At 39.7% G+C, this 21,090-nt stretch overlaps 2 protein-coding genes across 5 annotated transcripts in view; one reads left to right on the top strand and one right to left on the bottom strand.

Annotated features, from left to right (window-relative positions):
- Nucleotides 1-16,337, top strand: part of LOC116291804 (uncharacterized) — a 23,422-nt gene extending 7,085 nt beyond the window's left edge. Inside the window, exons 4-26 of one of the 4 annotated variants that reach the window (XR_004196612.2) lie at nucleotides 323-454; nucleotides 789-991; nucleotides 1,207-1,536; nucleotides 1,760-1,955; nucleotides 2,272-2,541; nucleotides 2,952-3,290; nucleotides 3,949-4,608; nucleotides 5,017-5,337; nucleotides 5,661-5,819; nucleotides 6,580-6,720; nucleotides 7,030-7,317; nucleotides 7,706-8,179; nucleotides 8,694-9,023; nucleotides 9,262-10,971; nucleotides 11,358-11,471; nucleotides 11,908-12,240; nucleotides 12,612-12,692; nucleotides 13,069-13,281; nucleotides 13,740-13,875; nucleotides 14,297-14,499; nucleotides 14,856-14,946; nucleotides 15,241-15,546; nucleotides 15,967-16,337. Coding sequence is in view for 3 of the 4 variants with exons in the window: in XM_031699016.2 (XP_031554876.2) it covers nucleotides 323-454; nucleotides 789-991; nucleotides 1,207-1,536; nucleotides 1,760-1,955; nucleotides 2,272-2,541; nucleotides 2,952-3,290; nucleotides 3,949-4,608; nucleotides 5,017-5,337; nucleotides 5,661-5,819; nucleotides 6,580-6,720; nucleotides 7,030-7,317; nucleotides 7,706-8,179; nucleotides 8,694-9,023; nucleotides 9,262-10,971; nucleotides 11,358-11,471; nucleotides 11,908-12,240; nucleotides 12,612-12,692; nucleotides 13,069-13,281; nucleotides 13,740-13,875; nucleotides 14,297-14,499; nucleotides 14,856-14,946; nucleotides 15,241-15,289 (6,773 nt within the window). In the remaining variant the exon portion in view is untranslated. Of the gene's footprint in view, nucleotides 1-322; nucleotides 455-788; nucleotides 992-1,206; nucleotides 1,537-1,759; nucleotides 1,956-2,271; nucleotides 2,542-2,951; nucleotides 3,291-3,948; nucleotides 4,609-5,016; nucleotides 5,338-5,660; nucleotides 5,820-6,579; nucleotides 6,721-7,029; nucleotides 7,318-7,705; nucleotides 8,180-8,693; nucleotides 9,024-9,261; nucleotides 10,972-11,357; nucleotides 11,472-11,907; nucleotides 12,241-12,611; nucleotides 12,693-13,068; nucleotides 13,282-13,739; nucleotides 13,876-14,296; nucleotides 14,500-14,855; nucleotides 14,947-15,240 lie in introns of all 4 variants that reach the window. The other 3 variants (XM_031699016.2, XM_089026223.1, XM_089026221.1) reach the window with 3 other exon arrangements.
- On the bottom strand, nucleotides 16,327-21,090 carry LOC116291805 (ribonuclease H2 subunit B). Its single transcript, XM_031699018.2, has 10 exons — nucleotides 20,937-21,090; nucleotides 20,579-20,653; nucleotides 20,282-20,389; nucleotides 19,911-19,987; nucleotides 19,626-19,796; nucleotides 19,289-19,394; nucleotides 19,134-19,215; nucleotides 18,925-18,976; nucleotides 18,539-18,625; nucleotides 16,327-18,309 (listed from the first exon to the last, which is right to left on the bottom strand). The coding sequence occupies exons 1-10, from the start codon at nucleotides 21,004-21,006 to the stop codon at nucleotides 18,217-18,219; spliced, it is 921 nt and encodes a 306-aa protein (XP_031554878.1). The 5' UTR covers nucleotides 21,007-21,090; the 3' UTR covers nucleotides 16,327-18,216.

Here is a 21,090-nt window from a genome sequence, read left to right as displayed (position 1 = left end):
CAAAGCCAACTATTTTGATTGGACGACCGATTAACTGATGTCAATTCTGTGTCGTGACTGTGACGGTACCGTATCCGAGCATTTTGATTGGCTAATTAGTGATTAATGACGTCATTTCCGTGCCGTGACCGTTCCGTGTGCCGTGATTTTTCATAATCATACGAATTCTCCTCTAAATCGAAGTCGAAATATTTTCCTGACAATACACTTTGGTAAGGGGTCGCAAAGCATCTCTCAATCCCGAGCGTAAGATGGACCTCGTAATTATATTATGGGATGTCATTTAGGTAGATTTCTAATTTGTTGTGTGATTGATTGACAGGAAAGTCATGTAGCTTTCCACTAGGCATGCAGGATGGTACCATCAAAGATGAGCAGCTGTCATCGTCTAGTGACTATTCGATGTATCACTCTGCAGCGAGAGGAAGACTTGGAAATACTCCAAAACAAAATGGTGAGGACATTGAAAATGATATTAGAAAAAAAGCACAAAAATGCAGATAAAATAGGAAGAAATATAAATTAAAGTAACTGGCGACTTAAGTGAACAAAGGAGGAAGGGTAGGAATTAAGAAAGTGGGAAAAATTGGCAGCAAGAGGGGAAAAAAGGAACTAAAATGAGACTACAAATGAAGTAATGGAGTAAACATTGATTCAATCGAACCCCGCAAGCAGTTCTGGGCTGATTGAAGTCACAGCACGGCTAATTCACTGATAAAAACATAGAATAGAAGTTGAACCAAAAGGTATAAAAAGTTGATATTAATATTATCCCTTCTTGTCACAAGGTTTTGCGGGTGCATGGTGCACTGGGACCAAGCACATCGATAGGGCCCAGTACCTCCAGATTGACCTTGGTCAGCGCAGACGAGTATGTCGCGTGGCTACTCAGGGCATGCCAGAGTTTCCAACATGGGTCAAAGAATATACTTTGGAATTTAGTAACAACGGCCATATATGGGCAGACTATACTGAAGAGGGACATGAAAAGGTATCGTATATGGACACCAGAAGGATATTGCCCCTTGGGTACTTCTAAGGATTACTTGAGGGGGGCCATGTTGGATGGTAGAACAATCATAGATGCAACATCTGATGATGTGTTTGTTTCCTTGGTAACGTATCCAACATGGCTGCCATCACGTGATCATGCTTTTAGATTATTTCATAGGTAACAAATTCACGATTTCCTGGTTCTATTTTTAGCTTTTCGATGGCAATACAGACAGTACTACACCTGTCAGTCACTCTCTAAAGCAGCCAATCACAGCTCGGTTTATTCGCTTCAAACCTCAATCCTGGAACGGTCCAAACATATGCATGCGAGCCGAGCTCTACACTTCCACAGATCCCGGATTGAAACCACGTGATCGAATTTCAAAGCAAGGATTGGTCGTTTATCTGAACTTTGATAAGAGCAAGGAAACATCTACTGATGATAGGCGCACTGAAATATCTCGAGCCCCTGGCGTCTGTGGTGACGTAGCAAGCCTACGTGACGGGAAGACCATCTTGTTAGATGGGCGAAAAATCCAGGTCAGTTTTTTTCCACCATAACTGTCCCAAATATTTATTTTCATTGACGTTCGTGCTGGAACCACAGGAATAACATTGCATTGTTTTCCACGCGTATTGACATACTTGGTTTGTTGGCCTGTGACGAGAGTTATTTAGAAGAGTAGGGACAGGGCACTACTTCATTTTTCTTCCTCTCGTCTTAAATGACACTGAATCTGATTTCGTTTTTTGGTCTGATTAGCCTAAGCCACGTGATGCAATCACCATAGCAGCGTGGATCCGATTGGACAACACAAGTGGACAGCATTCTATCTTCGATACTGTTGGAGGTCACAGTAGTCATGGCAGCGGGCAGTATCACTTTGAAGTTAGCGATGGAAAACTGCGATGGTACCACCGTAACGAGACGGCTAACCAGATCTTTAGTGTAGAATCAGGTATTACACTCGTTGTCATGGAAATTAAAACCGGTTGAACCAGTTCAGTAGTTTCTGCACTGGGTAAAGCAAACTTTCGAACATGGCAACCGTGTCTCCTTATATTGACGCTCCCTAGTAGCAAACTCGCGATCTGTGATTTGCTAAATGGATGTTGTCAATTTGCAATCATTATGACGTATTTTTGGAAATTTAAATGAAACAGAAATGCCCTCTCGAACGGCCCGCTGAGTGATATGAAAACAAACTGTATGTATTATATTCACTATAATATAAAACAAATCGTTAACTGCCAACTTCTTTCGTCGTACCCTAGACGCAGTCGTCTCAGAAAACACGTGGACACACGTGGCAGGTACCTACGACTCTCATACGGGGATTTCCAAGGTCTATATCGATGGTCACGTGAACGGGCAGGCTCAAGGCAGCGGTTTGTTGTCTCAGGACTGGGACAGTCACGTGGGCATTGGAACACACAAAGATTCAAGGTTTATTAATGGATTATTAGATGAATTTAGAATATATGACTACGCAATGGAAGAACCGGAGATAAAGAAACTGATGACACTATGCAATTATGCAAAAAGTAAGTTTGTTCATTGAGTCGCTATATTTTAGTAGGGAGTGTATCCAGGATGTCCCATTAGGGGGATCCCTCTTGGGGTATGCTGTAAGGGGTCATTAACCCAGGGAACCCACGTCAATAAGTACATATTAGAGAGTTTTAGATTGACTTTTTTCCTCCCCGCAAACGGCAAACGTGACAACGTTTTCATAGTTTTCCTGTATTTTACTTTACCTTTTGCAAACCTTCTTGACAAAGACCAGCATTCTTTTGTTTATCTACTACTTGGAGATTTTTGCGATTCCTTTTCACTAATTTTAAAGAATGTTTAAATGGTCAACTGACGTTTCACGTTTGCCGTGAACGTAAATCTAAAACTCTCTATTAAGTACATGTACTCAGAAAATATTTGGGTGATTTTACGTTTGCAGGTTGTGGGGGGTCGTTAGATGCGTCATCAGGTGTCATAGCATCACCCAATTGGCCAAGCGGTTACAAAGACGCAAAGACTTGCATATGGAAAATAACGGTTGACAAAACAGACAAAATTGCGTTGAATTTCGAGACGTTTGGTCTTCAAGAGGATGGCAACTGTGACAAGTCTAGATTAGTAATCAAAGATGGAGAAGACGAGGCTGCGAAAGAGATCGGGGAATTCTGTGGTTTGAACAGCCCGAGGTTAATGAGATCAACAGGAAATCACATGTGGCTTCAGTTCACAAGCACCCCAGAGGGGGAGGGCAAAGGATTTCGTTTGACATATCAAACAGGTAACTGCATGAATTACGTCAGCAGGACTGTCTGAAATCGAGGATGAGACCACGTGTTACTAATTGCTGGGTGTCACTTCCTGTCTCGAGCGGAATGTTCATCAGCTTAATCACAAATTGTAAATAGAATTCCTTCTGGTTGACAGCACATGGTGGTCAGTGTTTGGCCAACATTTGGAGTAGTTAATGAGATTCAAATACTTTTATCGTTGAAACCCAGCAATTATTAAAATCTCAAAACAACCAGCGACGACGGGTCGCTATTCGATTATCACAAACGGTCACCCTTGGAGAAATGTTTTTTGGTTGCTAGCGATAGAGGTTGGCCGATTTGCATAGATATGAATTATTGAAAACCCCTCTTTGGTACTTTGGTAACTGCCCGATAAATAGTCTTTGAGCTTAGCTTGAGTTTGGTCGCTTAGTATAGGTTCCAATTTTAGCATATTCACCTCTCTTTGTATTACAAGGGTATGATAGCACGTGATAGTCAGTTCCACAGGGAGCCCAAACTTGGCCTTTGTTTCATCTTTTGTGAGAAAAAGATAGCGGCTGCAGAATCGCCTCCCGTGTTTGTTCTACCGTTCAATTCCCCTGTATTCGTGTCCGTAGTGAATAGCGAGGAATAACCTGTGTATTCTCTCATTTATTTCATCAGAAAAAAATCGTCAAACCAAGAAAGAAGAACAACCACGTGCTCCCGACCAAAACATGAAATGTTCTGCGTCCACACCAGAGTACAACGTCACCCTGAGCGGTGGAATCAAAGCAGGCTCATTCAGCGAAGCGCTCGGCGTCAAGACCTTAGACATGTGCATGAGACAATGTTGTTTGAAGGAGTCTTGCAGCCTGGCTTTCATGATCAGTGACAGCTGCTACCTCGTAAACTGCAAGGACGAGGAATCCTGCAAGACCAAAAGAGCACGACCCTCTGGCATGAACCCCACCATTGTGTACATCACACACCTAAAAGAAGAGCCACACTCGGGCCTCCCTGAAGAAGGTACCTCACTCGACAATCCCCGTCCCATCCCCCCTGCGTCCCAGTGTCACCACACTGACGTCAGCTACAACTTCACTCTGGTTGGTGGAATAAAGGCGGGAAAATTCAACACCTTTGGACACATGAGTAGTATAGACGACTGCATACGTCACTGTTGCCATGACGATAAGTGTGACGTGGTATTCATGATTCAGAACAACTGCTATAATGTGGAGTGTGCGAATAATCGTGGCTGCCAGATGAAGAAAGCCAAGCCAAGCCCGTATAACCCTACTTTAGTGTATGTTTACAGAGGAGGTTCCAAACCTATTGCAGGTATGATTGGGTTACCTGTATACAGAGAGAGGACTGGGTCGAGGGGAGCTCGAGTGTAGCTACGACCAAACATAATCTTTTTCTTACATCGCGAACGTGATGCATCGTGGTCTAGTTTTAGTACAAACTTCTTTTGTTTATCATGCCTTAAATGTTGTTCGTAACGAAGCTAGACATACAAACACATACATATTTATTTTAGTATCATCATCATGAATAGAAGAAAAAAGTTAACAATGTTAGATAAAACTAAAATTGTGAACAAGCTATCTTAAAAACTAATAACGTTAGCCTAAATAAATAGCTAAAATGCTAAACTATATAGCTAAATAGCTAGACTAAAACACCTTGTTTATCGTACTCAGAAATGGCCTATGTAACCGCTGTTTTTGTATACTTTCCTTACAGAGCCGGTCAAGAAGTTCAACAGGCCTGCTCGGTTTTCCTGTCACAATTACCAGGTGTCCAACACATTACAAAATGTCACTCTGGTGGGAGGCATCAAGTCTGGCACGTTCACGGACAAGGGTGTTGTCAACGACATCGATGAGTGTAAAGCGTTTTGTTGCGCCGAAGACTCGTGTAATGTGGCGTTCCTTATCAGGACAAACTGCTTTCTTGTCGCGTGTAAGGATTATGATTCTTGTAAAGTCAAGCCAGCCATGTCGGATTATTATCGTCCGAAACTGGCTTACGTTAACTGGCACCCCCCGGACGAGGAAGTCAGTCGTAAGTAATCTTGCTTTTCTGTCATTCCTGCTAAATAGGTTTTTTAATTATTTTTAATATAGGGAGGGAATAACTGATCCAAGACTTTTGGAAAAATAGACCGATTACTACTGAAGGATATTTCCAGTTACTAAATCTCGGTTTATGTACATTCAATTCTGCTTTAGTTTCCCAGTGCAAGACTGAACATGAGAAATTCCTAGTTCACATTCTAACCTATCTAGGAACCTAGCGGAAAAACCATGATTTTCTTTAACCCAACAAGTTGTAAGGTACTGAAATTTAATCACACTCTAATCACAAGAAATTCTTTATTTTATTAGCGTATGACAAGTTCGCATCTCTGGGGTGTTGGCGAGATACAGAGTCGTTTGCAATCCCGTCCCTCGAAGGCACTGACCCGCGGTTATCAGAATCCTACAGGCTGAGAGCTAAACCAATCGATACATGCGCTAGTGTGGCGTTCAAGCATGGATACAAAGGTAGAATACCGAGAAGAAGGAGTAATATTCTCACTGAATACTCATTATCACGTCTCAGTAATTAAGTTATGGGGCGAGTTTCGCGACTGTAGTGATGATGAGGTAACATGACAGCGAGGAACACCACCACCAACAGGCCTACGGTGGGGGGGGGGGGGGGGCGCAAAATTTGGTTTCCAAAGTTTCGAACGACGTCGTTACGTAATAAGACCAAGAAGTTTACTGTGTGAAGTTAATTTATTATTATCATTATTATTATTATTATTATTATTATTATTATTATTATTATTCAGTGAGAATAGTAACCTATCTATTGTGACAGTAGACAATTTTCGAATTCGTAAGATACCGCTGTGTTCCTTCATTACAGACTCATTTACTCAGGGTTAGCTTCATTTTGGCGTCAGAATATTCACAATTAGCAACAGTAAAGTAAACAAAACAAAACTTCGACAATACAAACACTTTCAAATCACGCGGAGCTTCACTGGAACACATGAATATTCTACGTGAAGTCGAGGCTAACCCTGAGCAACAGAGAACTCAAAACTGGAGTATTACACGACCAACAGTCAAAATCCTCTGGATTTATGGCTTCCGTCAATCAAATGATGTCATAGCTCCTGTCATAGCTCCCTCGTCCTCGGGTTTCCGCTGTAGAATCAAAAGGCTTGGCAAACAAGAACTTTTTCTTTAAGCGCATCTCTGTAGGAAAACCTTTCTCGGCTCAAATACAACTTTTAACATTTTTTCCTTTCAGTCTTTGGCATTCATAGAGGAGGTGCATGTTTCAGTGGACCCAAAGCAGATCAAACGTTCAATATATTCGGAGAGTCAGCAGATTGTAAAAGTGGCAGGGGAGGGGTGGGGGCAACTGATGTCTATCGCCTTGATCACGATGGTAAGTATGTCATGAGTTTTTATCATGATGTATAAATGAGTAGACCATGGTGATGACGCCATTCAGCTAATGGTTTTGGAAATAATATTTTGGAGGGATAATGAGGTTGGGGGAGGGGAGGGGAGGATGTACGAGCTGGATTCCTCTGCCTTTTCGTCCCTATCAATGTGACTCAGTTTGAAATCGTTGCTTGTAGAGAAAGAAATAACACTTAAGAAAACACCACGTGGTATAGAGTAGATGAAGATTTCAAATGATCGGTTTTAAAACTTTTCAAAGCTAAGATTTGTTGCGTTTTTACTTTTTCAGGCAAATATTCAAAATTAGGATGTTGGCGAGACACCCAACATCGAGCACTCAAAAAACTCGAGCACACAAACCCAAGACTGAACGATTTCTATCAGACTCGCACCAGTCCTGTCGCCAAGTGCGCAGAGGTTGCTAAGCAACAAGGGTATCCTGTTTTTGCCATACAAGACGGCGGCGAATGTTTGAGTGGGCCGACAGCCGAGGACGAGTTTAATAAATATGGTGTGTCACGTGACTGCCGTGGAAGGCTTGGGGGTGCTTACGCCAACAGTGTATATAAACTGATAGGTAAGTATGGGGATTCGTCCGTCAAAGCTGAATAACTCTGAGTTCAAAGTTCACAACAACAAAAAAAGTCGGAAGTTGAATAAAATAGACTCAGAGCTGAAATTTTGGGATTTTGTGACCCCATAGCAATTTTTAGACGCCTGGGTTTCTGGCTTCTGTTCAATCCAAAAGCTGGTGACTCCAACTGTTGTTAGATTGATGGAGTACCAAAACACCAGAAAGCGTGTCCATGCGCTTGTCTGGATCGTAGAAGCAAAAAAGAAATGAAAAACAAGGAAGAAAAGAGAGGGAGATGGATATAGGAATGAAGCGATAAAAGAAAGAGAAAAGAGAAGAATAAAGCCATCTTTATGTCTAAATTTTTATTTCATTTGTAATTTTGTTTCAGGGAATTTTGATATTCAGAACGATGAGTTGGACAATAGCTCCAGTACGATGAACACGACAGAGAACTCCTCAAACAAAGACAGCATGTCCAAGCCTGAGGGGGGAACAAAACAAGTTATTGGTGACGACTTACCATCCAAGACAGGCACCACAAGCATGAGGGAAGACTTCGTAACATTGAAAAATGGAAAACCGAAAAGAATCGTCTACATGGCTGGAAAAGTTCAGTACAATGTTACCTTGAAGTATGGGATTAAATCAGGAAAATTCATGGACGAAGGTCAGGTTTCAAATATCAGTCAGTGCATCAGTAGATGTGGTAGACAACCAGACTGCGATCTCGCCTTTATGCTGGGCAAGCAGTGCTTTGCGGTCAGCTGTAGCTCTAAAGCACTTTGTATAACCAAGCCTGCATTTTCGCTCTTCTACAATCCTGTAATTGTCTTTGTGACCCACAGAAAGATTTACGATACCGGTAAGATATGCAAAAAAAAAACACCAACTTAAAAGTCCCATATTTAGGCATATGACGTAATCATACCATATATAGGCATGTCACAGTGCGCATATCACAAATCATATGATATATATAGGCATGACGCATTCATACCATATATAAGCATATTACGTAATGATACCATATATGGGTATACGACGGTGCGCATGTCACAGTAACCATACCATGTTTAGGCATATCAGAGTGCGCATGTCACAGTGATCATACCATATATAAGCATGTCACAGAGCGCATATCACAGTAATCGTTCCATATATAGGCATATCAGAGTGCGCATGTCACAGTGATCATACCATATATAAGCATGTCACAGAGTGCATATCACAGTAATCGTTCCATATATAGGCATATCACAGTTTGCATATCACAGTAATCATACCATATATAGGCATATCACAGTGCACATGACTCAGTGATCATACCATATATAGGCATGTCACAGTAATCGTTCCATATTCATTACACATTACAGTCAAATCGCAACAAAGACGGTGTCACGTGAGTGCTGTTCAGAATAACGTCACTCTAGTTGGCGGAATCAACGCTGGCAAATTCATGGAACTGAAAACTGACATGAATAGTGAAGCTGACATGAATGGTGAAACTGACATGAATACTTGTATCAAGTGGTGTTGCGCCAAACCAACATGTGATGTTGCGTTCAAGCTGGAGGGAGTATGTTACGCTGTCAGTTGTATCAGTAATAACCTCTGTAAGACCAGGCCTGCAAGGAATGCTGAGAGGTACAATCCCCAGATCGCTTATGTCTATCATGACCGAAAAGGACTAGACCGAGTACAAGGTACGTGTAAAAGACGATCGAACTTTATTCAATTATTTTAGAGAAAAATAAGAACCGAAATGGAAAGCTTAGATTTTTGCATTCGCGTTTAAATTCCTTTTCATTGGCTCGGTGTAGGAGATGTAAGACGCAAATCAATGTTTGAGTTTTTTGCGCTAACAAAGACTAATGTTTTGTTACAAAACTGATGTTTCCACTGAGTTTATTTTCTTACTGACAAATAATATGTTATTTTTAGCCAATATTACCGTAACTAACGTGAATACGCATGACCAGCATGAGACAAAAACTAGAGTAGAACAAGAGCATGCAAAGAAAACGACTGACAAAGCTGACGTTAGTTTCATCAATGACAAACACAGGAACGCTGGGACTGAGGGCTTCGTTCAAACCTCTACTGCAAGACAACACACGAACCAAAATACGGCTCACAGGATACTTGACGATAAGATTAATAACAATAGCAATTATGGTGGTAGACGAAAGCCTACTGCAGGACATAGCCAAAATGACGAGAAGAACTACAGTACCAAAGTCAAACATCTTAATGGTGAAACTAATAACAATATTTACGACAGTAACAAAGGCAAGGAGGTCGGTGTTGCCGACCATGGGTCGATGGTGGGGACGAATAGTTATCGATTTAGTGACGTAAACAATGGCAATGGCAACAGCATGAAAAATACGAAAATCAAACAGGAAAATGAGGACACCTATCGACAAAGAATATTGAATGATTTTGTAATGGCTGGTGAAACAATGAACCAGAACAATGACAAAATTGACCAATCACAGCCGGTTATCAAACAGGGTTTGATGAATACGGCGGCTAATCAAACTGACCAATCACAGCCCATTATCAAACAAGGTTTAAAGAAAACAAACGGCCAACCTGACCAATCGCATTACTTTTTCAATGGAGGTTTAACGAAGATATCTCCCATAAACGTAAATAAGGACGAGGAAAGTCCCACTTATGTCAAATCAAATGGCGCCAAAGAAACCAACTTCAGCATCCTTTCACCGTCAGCAGCAGATAAAAACCAGATGTCTGAACGTAAAAACACCAACATCTCTAGTTACTTCACAACCATAAGAAAGAACAAACAAAGAAAAGTAGGAAATATGAAACAGGTGAAGCTGGTGCCTTGGGGACAGAACAGCAGAAATGTTGGTATTAAACCTTTGAAGCATCTTTCTTTCTTCAACAACTTTAATGCTGGCATTAAAACTGCGCAAAAACACAAACATCCCCTTGGATTGGTAGCTATGGGGCCCGACAGTACAAATATCTTGAAACATGTCGCTTCTTTACAAAACAAAGGCGTCAACATTAAGATAAAACAAGGTCGTCACAACAATGTGGGTCTTGTGGCTTTAGGACCTAATAGCGGTAATGTCGTCATTAAACATTTGAATCTCAAGAGTTTCCACATAAATCAGGCTTCTTTTCCTGGACGTGTTGTCTCTATCAATGGTCATGGACTTCATAAAATCCAACCGTTAACTAACAATGACGCTTCCTTGACAACCAATCAACAAACGGGACGAAAACAAACTGCAGTTTCATTGGTCAATCCTGGACGACATCCAGCACAGAAAAGTTTGTCTAAGTATATTCATGTTCTCAATGCTCTTTTAGAATCGAGCAATACCAGTATCCATGGTGATAGCAGTTCCAACGGAAGCGTGTGTTGGGATGGTGACGTATTGTACAACCAGACTCTGATTGGTGGAATCAATGCTGGGGTGTTTACAGACAATGGCAAGACCACCACCATGGATCTGTGTATGCAGTCATGTTGTAAGCAGCCCGCGTGTGACCTCGCCTTCATGATTGAAGATGATTGCTATTCTGTTGCTTGTACCAGTCCCTCCTCGTGCAAGACCCGAGCTGCTCGTCCCACACAGTTCTACCCGAGAATCTCGTTTAGAAACAAGTTCAAAGGTTCGTAGATTCTATATTTCATTATCATTATCGTCATCATCATCATCATCGTTATCATCTTCATCATCATCTTCTTCATCACCTTCATCACTAGCACCATCCCAATCATCATCTGTTATCACTATCATCGTCATCACCATCATCATCTGTCATCATCACCATCACCATCATCATCACCATTATCGTCATCCTCACCATCATCATCTTTATTATCTTTATCATCGTCATCATCATTTTCTTCTTCATTGTCATCATCATCATTTTCTTCATTGTCATCATCGTCATAGTTATCATTGCCATTTTCTTTGACATTAATTATATTATCTATTGTTATTAATTTTATTAATCTTTTCATGTTATCAATGCAAATTTCATTATTGCATTAGATATGATGTCAAAAGAAACTTCAGGCTTAGCGTCCGGGACCTCAGCACCACAAGAACCATCGACCCAGTCTCCCACACATGCAGCTGCCTCCTCGGCCAAAGTGACAACAACAGGTACGTAATATACCCTTCTAGGATGATATTTGCCTTTTTGGAACGATAGCTTATTCCCAGGATCCCAATAAAGGGCTTTCATTAAAATGAAATTGACTAACCTGGTCGCTTTTGGCATTTAATGTTTTCCGAATTCAGACCAAGTGTCATTCTCTTGAGAATACGATTTTGAGTTGTATCCTTATTCATGTGTCTTATGCACAATCGTTAAACAAAGAAATAATACTATAGGGAACGATAGGTGGTCTGAATAACACGTGGTCTGAAAACACGTGGTCAGGCTAACGACGTCTATTAGGGCCTTTTTTAAAAACCGCAAACTTGTCATTCTATATTTTAGGTTCATCAATCATTGTGTTGTGTTATTTGCTACCAAAAACAGAATCTTACTCGTTTGTTTGCTAGACCAATGAAAAACCTTTATTCTTCGTTTTAGTTGCACCACGTGTCCAGCCCACGCTAAAAGTACAACACTCATGTTCTGCCACGCCCATCAAGTACAACGTCACGCTCCGAATGGGTCTTCACTCGGGACTGTTCACCAAGATGGGGCGAGTAGATTCCATGGATGATTGTATCGAGTTGAACTGCAAGCAGCCCAAGGCGGACGTGGCATTCATGATGGGTACCCATTGCTATGCGGTCCAGTGTTACAGCGAGGAACTGTGCAAGACCGAGCCTGTTTTTGCCACGAGTTTCTCGTTTCTGAATCTGAAGCCAGCGGTGTCGTTTTTAAAGAAGAACCCAGGATCCACAGGACATGATCTTGGTAAAGAAATCCTTACTTCTTTCTTTATATCTAGACATTTATCTGTCTGGGAGTTGGGAAAGAGAAGGGGATGGGAGAGGAAAGAATGAATGAAGGAAAGAAAAGAGTAAGGGAAGAGAAAATGAGATGAAGAGGAGGGAATGGGAAAAAGGAATAGAGGGTTTGGGAAAGGAGAGAAATGGGAAAGTGAGAGAAGGGAAAAGTAAAGAAAGAAAAAGGAGAAGGGAGGAGAAATTAAATGAGGAGGAGGGAAAAAGAAGAAGGAGTAGAGGATTTAGGAAAGGGAGAGAAAAATGGGGAAATAGAATGTAAAGAATGACGAGAGAAAAAAGTGGAGTAAGACGATTTAAGGTTTTTATTGGTTCTTACAGCTTTGCGTGAAAATCCTCGAGAGACTTGCCTTGAAAGCACGATTACTTATGACGTAACATTACGTGGTGGAATACACGCAGGTACGTCATGTAGACACCCAAAGAAATTACATCATATTTTTATAAATAATAGATATATAAATAATTATTTTACAACCATCACTTTCCTTACATGTTTTTTTTGTGAGGTTCGCACTGCTATAGACCCCTTGCTATAGATCCCTTGCTATAGACCCCTTGCTATAGACCCCTTGCTATAGACCCCTTGCTATAGACCCCTTGCATCTATTTCCTTTCATTGTCATTATCATTATAACTAATGACCATCATCATCGCCATCACCACCATTTATTACCTCCAACATTGTAAGTGAATATTGATAATAGAAACAGACAAACCTCTTACTGGATAGAATAGATATACTAAGATTCATTTTGATATACTTTACACCATACAGGCAAGTTCACTGAAAGGCCTCACGTGAACACTATGCGTAAATGTATAAGAGAATGTTGTGATGCTGATTCATGCGACCTGGCCTTCATGTTCGGTGATCGCTGTTATTCAGTCACGTGCAAGAGTGAGAAGAGTTGCCAGGCGGTACTGGCCAAACCTACCAGCCTTAAGCCGAGAATATCATACATGTCAAGAACCTCACCAAACAACGATGGTAAAAACTGTTTCGTTATTTCATGTTCGTTTTAAGGGAAAGAAAATGTTAAACTGGTTGCCAAAGACCTTTTCAAGGATAGCGAACATAGTGTACATTTCCTGATAAGACACCATTAAACCTAAGAATGTTATACCTCCAATATGGCTGGCAGGAAAGTTTATGCGCAAACTCCTGACGCTTGATAGTTGCCGTAAATTGCGAGGGCAAAACTTCCGTCAGTAAACTTTGAAAAGTCTAGAAAATAATTTATAAAAAGTCCTTGTTTTACAAGTGTAGCACTTAAAATAATACCCAGTTGAGGCAACGAGATTATAAATATTTTTTTCACTATAACATGCCACCCTTTTTAAATAAAGGATTTACTCATGATGTCAGGGTTGTGAACAGACCCGTGGCTCTGGTTCCACGAATTGCTAGTAGTAACATGACTCAACAGATTTTTTATTTCATTTCAGGCGTGAGTCTGGCCGAGTCACAAGAGGTTCATCCAAAATGCCATGCAGACGATATTTCTAAATCCTTGATTGCGAGGAACAAAACCCTTGCTGGAGGTCTTGAGGCTGGTACCTTTAGATTCCTGGGCAAAGTCAAGTGAGTGACCAAAGACACGCATGGAGAAAAATCTATAGGTTCTGAAATAAGCTTGGTCTTATAAAAGATCCTTGCCCTTGCAATGAAACAAAGGGTGGGACCTCAGGTTAGATTCGTGTACTAGGCATCACATGTGAGTAGGTTTCATTGCGTCTCTCCCACGAATCAAGAGTTTCTCTCTGGTTTCTCCAGTTTTCCTCCCTCCGCGAGACCTAAGAAGCTAAATTCCAAATCGATCAGTGAGATAGCCATGCCCTGACTTAAATTAGACCACTGAGATTGTTTTAGGGTTCATCCTGAGTTGGCCATGCTCAGACTTTGATCAGCAGCCGGGCAGCAGCCCAGAGGTTGTTTCAGGGCATTGATAAAATTCTGAATCCTCCAAAGGAAACATGAGATTGATCGTGATGATTTCATTTAGGTCCATGGGTTTCTGCATGCGCATGTGCTGTGCTCGTCCAAGATGTGACGTGGCGTACCTGATCGACAAGAACTGTTTCTCCATCACTTGTTTTTCTCCTGCACTTTGTAAAATCACTTCTGACCATTCCACTGCTAATGGCGATGTGGAGATATCAGCCATGCTGAAATCGGTCAAGAAAGAGGAATTACCTGATGAAGCTCGTAAGTAGTGAGGAAACCTACCCCCTTACTTATCTGAATATTGAGTGTTCGTGTGGGAAAAAAACACGTTTCTTTCCCATCCCATTACATCTTACAAACCCATCTTCTCAGCCGGCTCACCCCCTCCCGTACACAAAAACATAATACGTATGTATTCCTAACCCAGTATCCCAATCCACTTAAGTAAAACAGTTGACCTGTGTTCTACCCATTAGCACTAAAAAGTTCAATCACCATCCACCACCAGTCGCACAGCCCAGTAAATCACACAACCCACCAGCTTCACCCACACCACCCAATTCAGTACGCCCTCCCCTCCAGCAGCATGTATTGATGTTCTCTGTAATGATATCTAGATTCTGTAGTGGTATACATCATTGTCGGTACTCTCATGTTTGCTGCGGGACTCGGTGGCATTGTCTGGGCCGTCTGCATGTTTCTAAGAAGGTAAGTCAGGTGACGAGTGTATTGATTTTAACATGTACATACAATTTATAAAGTGCTAAGTGGCCTTTATCTTTCACCAGACAAACATCAAGGTAATACTGTATGTCATAGATGTCATAGGCCTGTTATAGTAACACACTCAAGAATTTTAGACACGTTTTTCTCGTTCTGGAAATCTCAGTTCATTATTTTTTAGAAAGGAATAAGTCCAATCTTGATAAACACTTTGTTGTGTAAGGGACCACCGTTAATTCCCATTTATTTTATTTATTTATCTTCTCCTTTTCAATTTAGACATCGATTAAGACAGCGCCACCGTGCAAGATCACCATCAGATGGATAATTATCCATTCATTTGGTAACTATCCCATCATGTATTTGTTGATTGACAAGACACATGTTTGTACAGAAGCTAGAGCATAATGCACCATATTTGCTATCTCAGAAAAGGTTTATGCTACACTATTACCCATAGTCTGCATACGTGTTGACCATTGATTATGCCAAAAAACGTTCTTACACAAATTGAACCTTGCAGCCTTGCATGATTGGAAGCATTCAATTGAACCTTGGTGCACGGAAAGTGGAGAGTGCTTTAAGGTGATGACACAATGCAACATTGCACTCAACATTGCAAGCAACAAATTTGAATTGGGGGAACACACATTGCAACAAAATCACGCAACATCACTTGTGTCAGCCTGCTATGTTAAGATATTTGATCAGCAGTTATAAATTTGGTGCAAGCTGATTGGCTGTAAATTTCAAAACGTTGCATGTAATGTTGCAGCCATGTTCACATGATGAAATTTGTTGCACGCAATGTTGCAAGAGTAAAGCGCAATTCAACTTCAGATTTGTTGCATGCAACGTTGCTTGCAACAAGTTTGGGGTAGACACGCTGCAACATTCCTGATGCGTGCAATGTTGCATGCAATGTTGCATGCAATGTTGCACCGTGTGTCAGAACCTTTAGTTCTTGTAAAAGTTCTTTTAATAACACTCTTTTCCTGGCATTAGTTTTTCCTCACAGACAGCAATCATAGGCAAGTCCATTTGTCAAAGGAAGAAGTTGCAACACTATAATCTTCTACCACATGATTTTTTATATTTCTCTCAAAATAATTAAATACTTCCTCTGCTGGATAGTGCCCAACGCAGAAGTCAGCCAATATGGGTGTACGTACTTAAGGGTTACTGAAGGCCCATTTTACTAGACAGGGTAAGACATATCTTTCCAGAATGTCTCCTACAGGACCAAGTGGTGCCAAATGGTAACTTACTTCTAAAATAAGCTATTTTTTCACTAAAAAATTCTAAAATCAAAAAAAAAAAACTTCATTAAGAGTTAGTTTATGATTGGTGAGACACATACAAATATTTTAGCAATCATTTTTTATTTCGATAAGACATCATTCCTTATTAGAATGTAATACATAGCAGGTTAATTCTCACTATGTTAGAGTGATTCATTTACCCCTTGAAGTCTAAATCAATCTGTTCACAGGTAGCCCAAGCTTGGTTTCTGTGGTGTCATGTTATAAGGAAATGTATGGGGATTCATCAAAAATTTCAATAAAATCATTGAAACATGAAATAAAGCCTCAAAATATTACCCGATCATTTTGAAGTAGTACTTCTTTCGCTCTGTGTGGTTATTTTTTGAATATAGCCGTTTAAAACGTTTCAATGATTTTATTGAAATTTTTGATGAATCCCCATATATTTCCTTATAACAGGACACCACAGAAACCAAGCTTGGGCTACCTGTGGTCTGCTCTGACACAAAAACCGCTAAATAAAGTGGAAAATGTTTTGACCTCCGCCTGAGTTCTTTCTCCCTCACCTCTTGTTATTCATTTATTCATAGGAAAACAGAATAGGTATAGACTAATGCCTAGTAGAACAATATCAATTCCAAGGGTTAAATAAATTCACTCTATAATTCACTAATATCACAGTAAGCCCTTATATTCACTAGCGATACAAGAACAAGCGATACCATTTACAACAGAATTTGCAGTGGAGTTCCATTATCTCAAATCTCCTTGAGAAGATTAAACATACATGTAGCAGAATTTTGAAGGCCAATTTACACAATACAATTCTTCCTCGAAACTGTCATGCATAATTAGCTGCCATTTACAGTTTCAAGCAAGTTGTACTGTTGATTTACACAAAGCAATTTGTATCGTCAGCATATATCATACGTGGAAGAACCGTACTGTGTAAATCAGTCATGAGATCCAGGGGTAAAATTGTAGTGATATGAGTCCAAGGAATGTGGAATCATGTTCAAGATAAGAGGAAGATCCAGATAACTAGAGGAATTTGAGATTATAAGACTCAAACTGTATTCAAAATGTCATCTATTTACAAACACATACATTAGAATAAATTTCATTAGACTACACACAATAGGAATCTTCATATCAAAATTATAGATAGAAAGACGTGATTCACTAAATGAATGTGAAATTTAGACCAAAGAATATATTATAAATACATTTGACGTTCACTTTTTATAAAAGAAAAAATAAAGTTTTTTAACAAGAATTATGATACACTGTTCAAAAATAGTTTTAACTCTGTAAATAGGCTTATTAATTACTTTGTAGGGTTGAATTTATGTTCTCATTTCAGTCAAAATATCATTTACATATCAATCATTCCCTTGAGTATTATTTTTTCACCTTTAAAACTTGAGAGGATATATTAATATGGGATGCAACTCAAGCAAAGAATCTTATTCTCTGAGATATTTGAAATGGGAGAACACTAAGCCCAATGGGAAAGAGACTGGCAGTTTTGCATCATCATGTGCCCATGCCCATAATACAGCTTGGACTGCCTGTGGCTAGATGGCAGAACAATAAAATTCCTTTGCTCTTGGGAATTGAATTCTTTCTCCTGTAAAGAGATTGTATTGTTCCTGGCATCTAACATGCCTGCCATCATGTGATGGTGCAAAACCTCTATTGCTTGGTATCAATCAACTGAACAAATCTTTATCTCAGTACCAGCCTACACAATAACAAATGAATGTTCTCTATCATGAGCTATCATCAGAGAGTATTACTTGGTATCAATCAGCTGAATGAATCTTATTACCACCCTACAATGACATACAGACACTGTCTCAAGCCATGTACAAGGAGTGACAGCAACCCATTAGTTCTTGTACATGCAAGAATTCCTTTTGTGGCTTTGTCCTTTCTTTACAATATTTACATGTAGAAGTCCGTACCGATATAGACACAGAGTTGAATTTTATTTCTTAGTAAAGAAAGATGCCATTGACTTCATTCCATTCTTGTTGACTTTTGATAAACTCTTCTGTGCTGCCGTCATTTTTCCTGGGGTCTGGAAAATAATTATTTCAGTTGATTTTGAGAATGGGATAAAATGGAATGGGATGGGTGGCAAGAGGTTGGGACTCATGATAGCATGGGCTGGAATGGGGGTATGAAAGGATTGGTTTAAATGGGATGGGACAGGATGTGTTGAAATAGGATGGGTTGGGATGGGATAAAACAGAATAGGATAAAAAGGAAGCTACCCTACTGTTACGACTTCTTTCTTATTTTCTTACCTTTGAAGTAGTTTTTGTTTTTATCTTCTCATATTCTTTAGAATAATCCTCTAAGACCGTCCCTGCATCATTATTTAACTTGGTCCTCTGTAACAGGACAAAAGTAACACATCAAATATGAGGGGACCATGGGTGAGGTAGTGGTGATATAGCACACTCTAACCACTGCGACCAGGGTTGGATTCCCGGACTTGTCATTTGTTATTTTTAGTTATGATATCATGATAGTATTGCTTCATTCTTAAGGTTCTTACATACTTGAGAATCAATAGTTAATTAGCAATAGTGAATCTGCCTTTCACTCCAGAGTCTCAGGATTGAATCTGTTTTTAAACAGATTCTTCAGTTTTCCTACGTCTGATGTTAATAAATAAAGGATTCCTTACTTTGCTAGGTGGTTCTTCTGGCGACGACAGAACTGTTTTTTCCTCTGGCAAACTGTTAATGAAGAAATGGAAAAAATTTAAGTACTTCAAAAATTATTTCAAAAATAGGACTTAAAAAATTCAAGATATTTTTACACAGGTTGGAAATTTAGACATTCATTTATATAACAAAACTATAAATGTAGGTATATTTTTATAAAGCAACTCACTTTAATGCAGCCTGTAGCTTGTCAGCCCATGAAGAGTCAAGATACTGACACACGATGCCACAAGAATATCTGAGATAATCATCTGGAAAAAAAGAAAAAAAAAACAAATGAAAAAAATGCATAAATGAAAGATTGTCAAGTAATCGCAGCCCTACCTCTAGTTACATTGGACTGTAACTTGCTACGTACAAATGTGGCACTTTGGGAACCTTTGCTCACGTTGATTTTTGAAGACTCTAGTTTGTCTGCCACACATTCCACCTGAGGTTAAAAAGATCATATATCATCAGTACAACACAGATCTGATTCTTAATTTAATTGTCTATACTAAACACTTTACCATCCAACATTGAATGTAGTGGTACTGACAGTGGAGTGTGTCATAAGCACGTATGACTATTAGTCTCTGAGTAGGGAGACTCTGCAAGGACTCCTTGTATCACAATGCAATATATAAGATGTATTTAATTCAATTATTTGTTTCAATGTTACCTTTGTTTTAAGCCAAGCTATTAGTTTATCCTCATTTAGCCTGTAAGCCTGTAGATCGTCATTACCTTTGCAGTCACATACATTACTAAGTACGTCAGATGACACACACATAGACAAGCTACTGACGGCAGGGTAATCATCATCCATTAGAACTTGATCTATTGTCCTGAACTATAAATAAAATTAATAACATCATTTTTACTTCTTGAAACTGCCAAACATTATTTCAGTTGCTTTTTCTCTGCTGTGTAAACTGGCAATGGTATGGTAAAAGAAAGCTTTTACCTTTGTTTTGTTCCTCGTGAGGTATGGTATACAGAGAAATATTGGATCAATTGAAGTGGTGACAAGAAGACTGCCATCTGGAAAAAAAATACTATTAGTAATAAATAATTTATCCAGCTTATACCCTTGTGTAGATTCTCAGATGTGGGGGGGGGGGGGGGGGGGCACATGTGTTTTGGACAACTGGAGTGGGGTATCAGGTAAATATTGACAGGTATCACCTTTAGTGGCAACCACTAGTAATTGGGGATCATACAGATATATAGTGCCTCTTGAGAGTCAAACCTTATGATCTTGCAACAAAAATCCTCTGACCCCCACTTAGGCGATAAATATGACTGTTTCCTTAAAAATAGGTAAATGTACGGTACCCTTTTGGACTGAGTCCTCAATGAACCATGATCTGGGCCCCTCTGCAAACTTCATAATTTCATACACGGCATCTTTATTTCTTGACATTAAGAACATGCATTCTTTCTCTGTTAAAAAATATTCCAAAACTTTATTTTTAGTAAAATGTGTACATATAAGTAGTTTCTTTTACCACTCCCTCCTCAATCTATCTAGCCTCCCCTCCCCCCATTGTCATGTTTTTTGTTGCTCTTGCGAGCGTGGACATGTTTTTGAGAAAATATCTCATTTCTAGTTGTTTTACTGCAATATTTTACCTGTTCTTGGGTGTAACAGCTTCACAAACGTTGGTTCATCGTCCTTACCATCTGAACTGCCGTTCAGAGCCGTTTCTGTTGAGGTAAAATGGCTTCATAAGCTGAACACAAACGCCAAGAAACATGAAAGAATTTATCGTAAAAACACGACCCCATAAGCATGGAAACATTCCAGTACACTACTATACGATACTATAATGGTAAGTGATATAATATTTAAACAAAAATCGTTTGAAAAATTAGATAAATTATTATTTTCTGTGGAAAATATCAACATGAAGTTTAGGTCGTTCAACATGGCGCGCTTCAGCGACCCCAACCAAATCGACACCACTTCGTTTGTCTTATTCTCACTAACCAGGAGCTATCAAGATCCATTGAGTCTTTTCTTGACTTGGAGATTTTTCCTTTTTCTTTCCTTGAGACATTTTTTTAATGTTAAAAACTTCACTACGTAAACACAAGAAGTTGAACAGAAAACGCGCCAAAAATTACTGATGCTCTGGGTATGT

The sequence above is a fragment of the Actinia tenebrosa genome, unplaced genomic scaffold (genome assembly GCF_029948245.1).
Source record: "Actinia tenebrosa isolate PJP-AT-01 unplaced genomic scaffold, QUT_ActTen_1.0 PGA_scaffold0__85_contigs__length_37466705, whole genome shotgun sequence".
NCBI lineage: Eukaryota > Metazoa > Cnidaria > Anthozoa > Actiniaria > Actiniidae > Actinia > Actinia tenebrosa.
The sequence above is the reverse complement of the archived record's forward strand: the minus strand, read 5'-3'. Positions and strand labels throughout refer to the sequence as shown.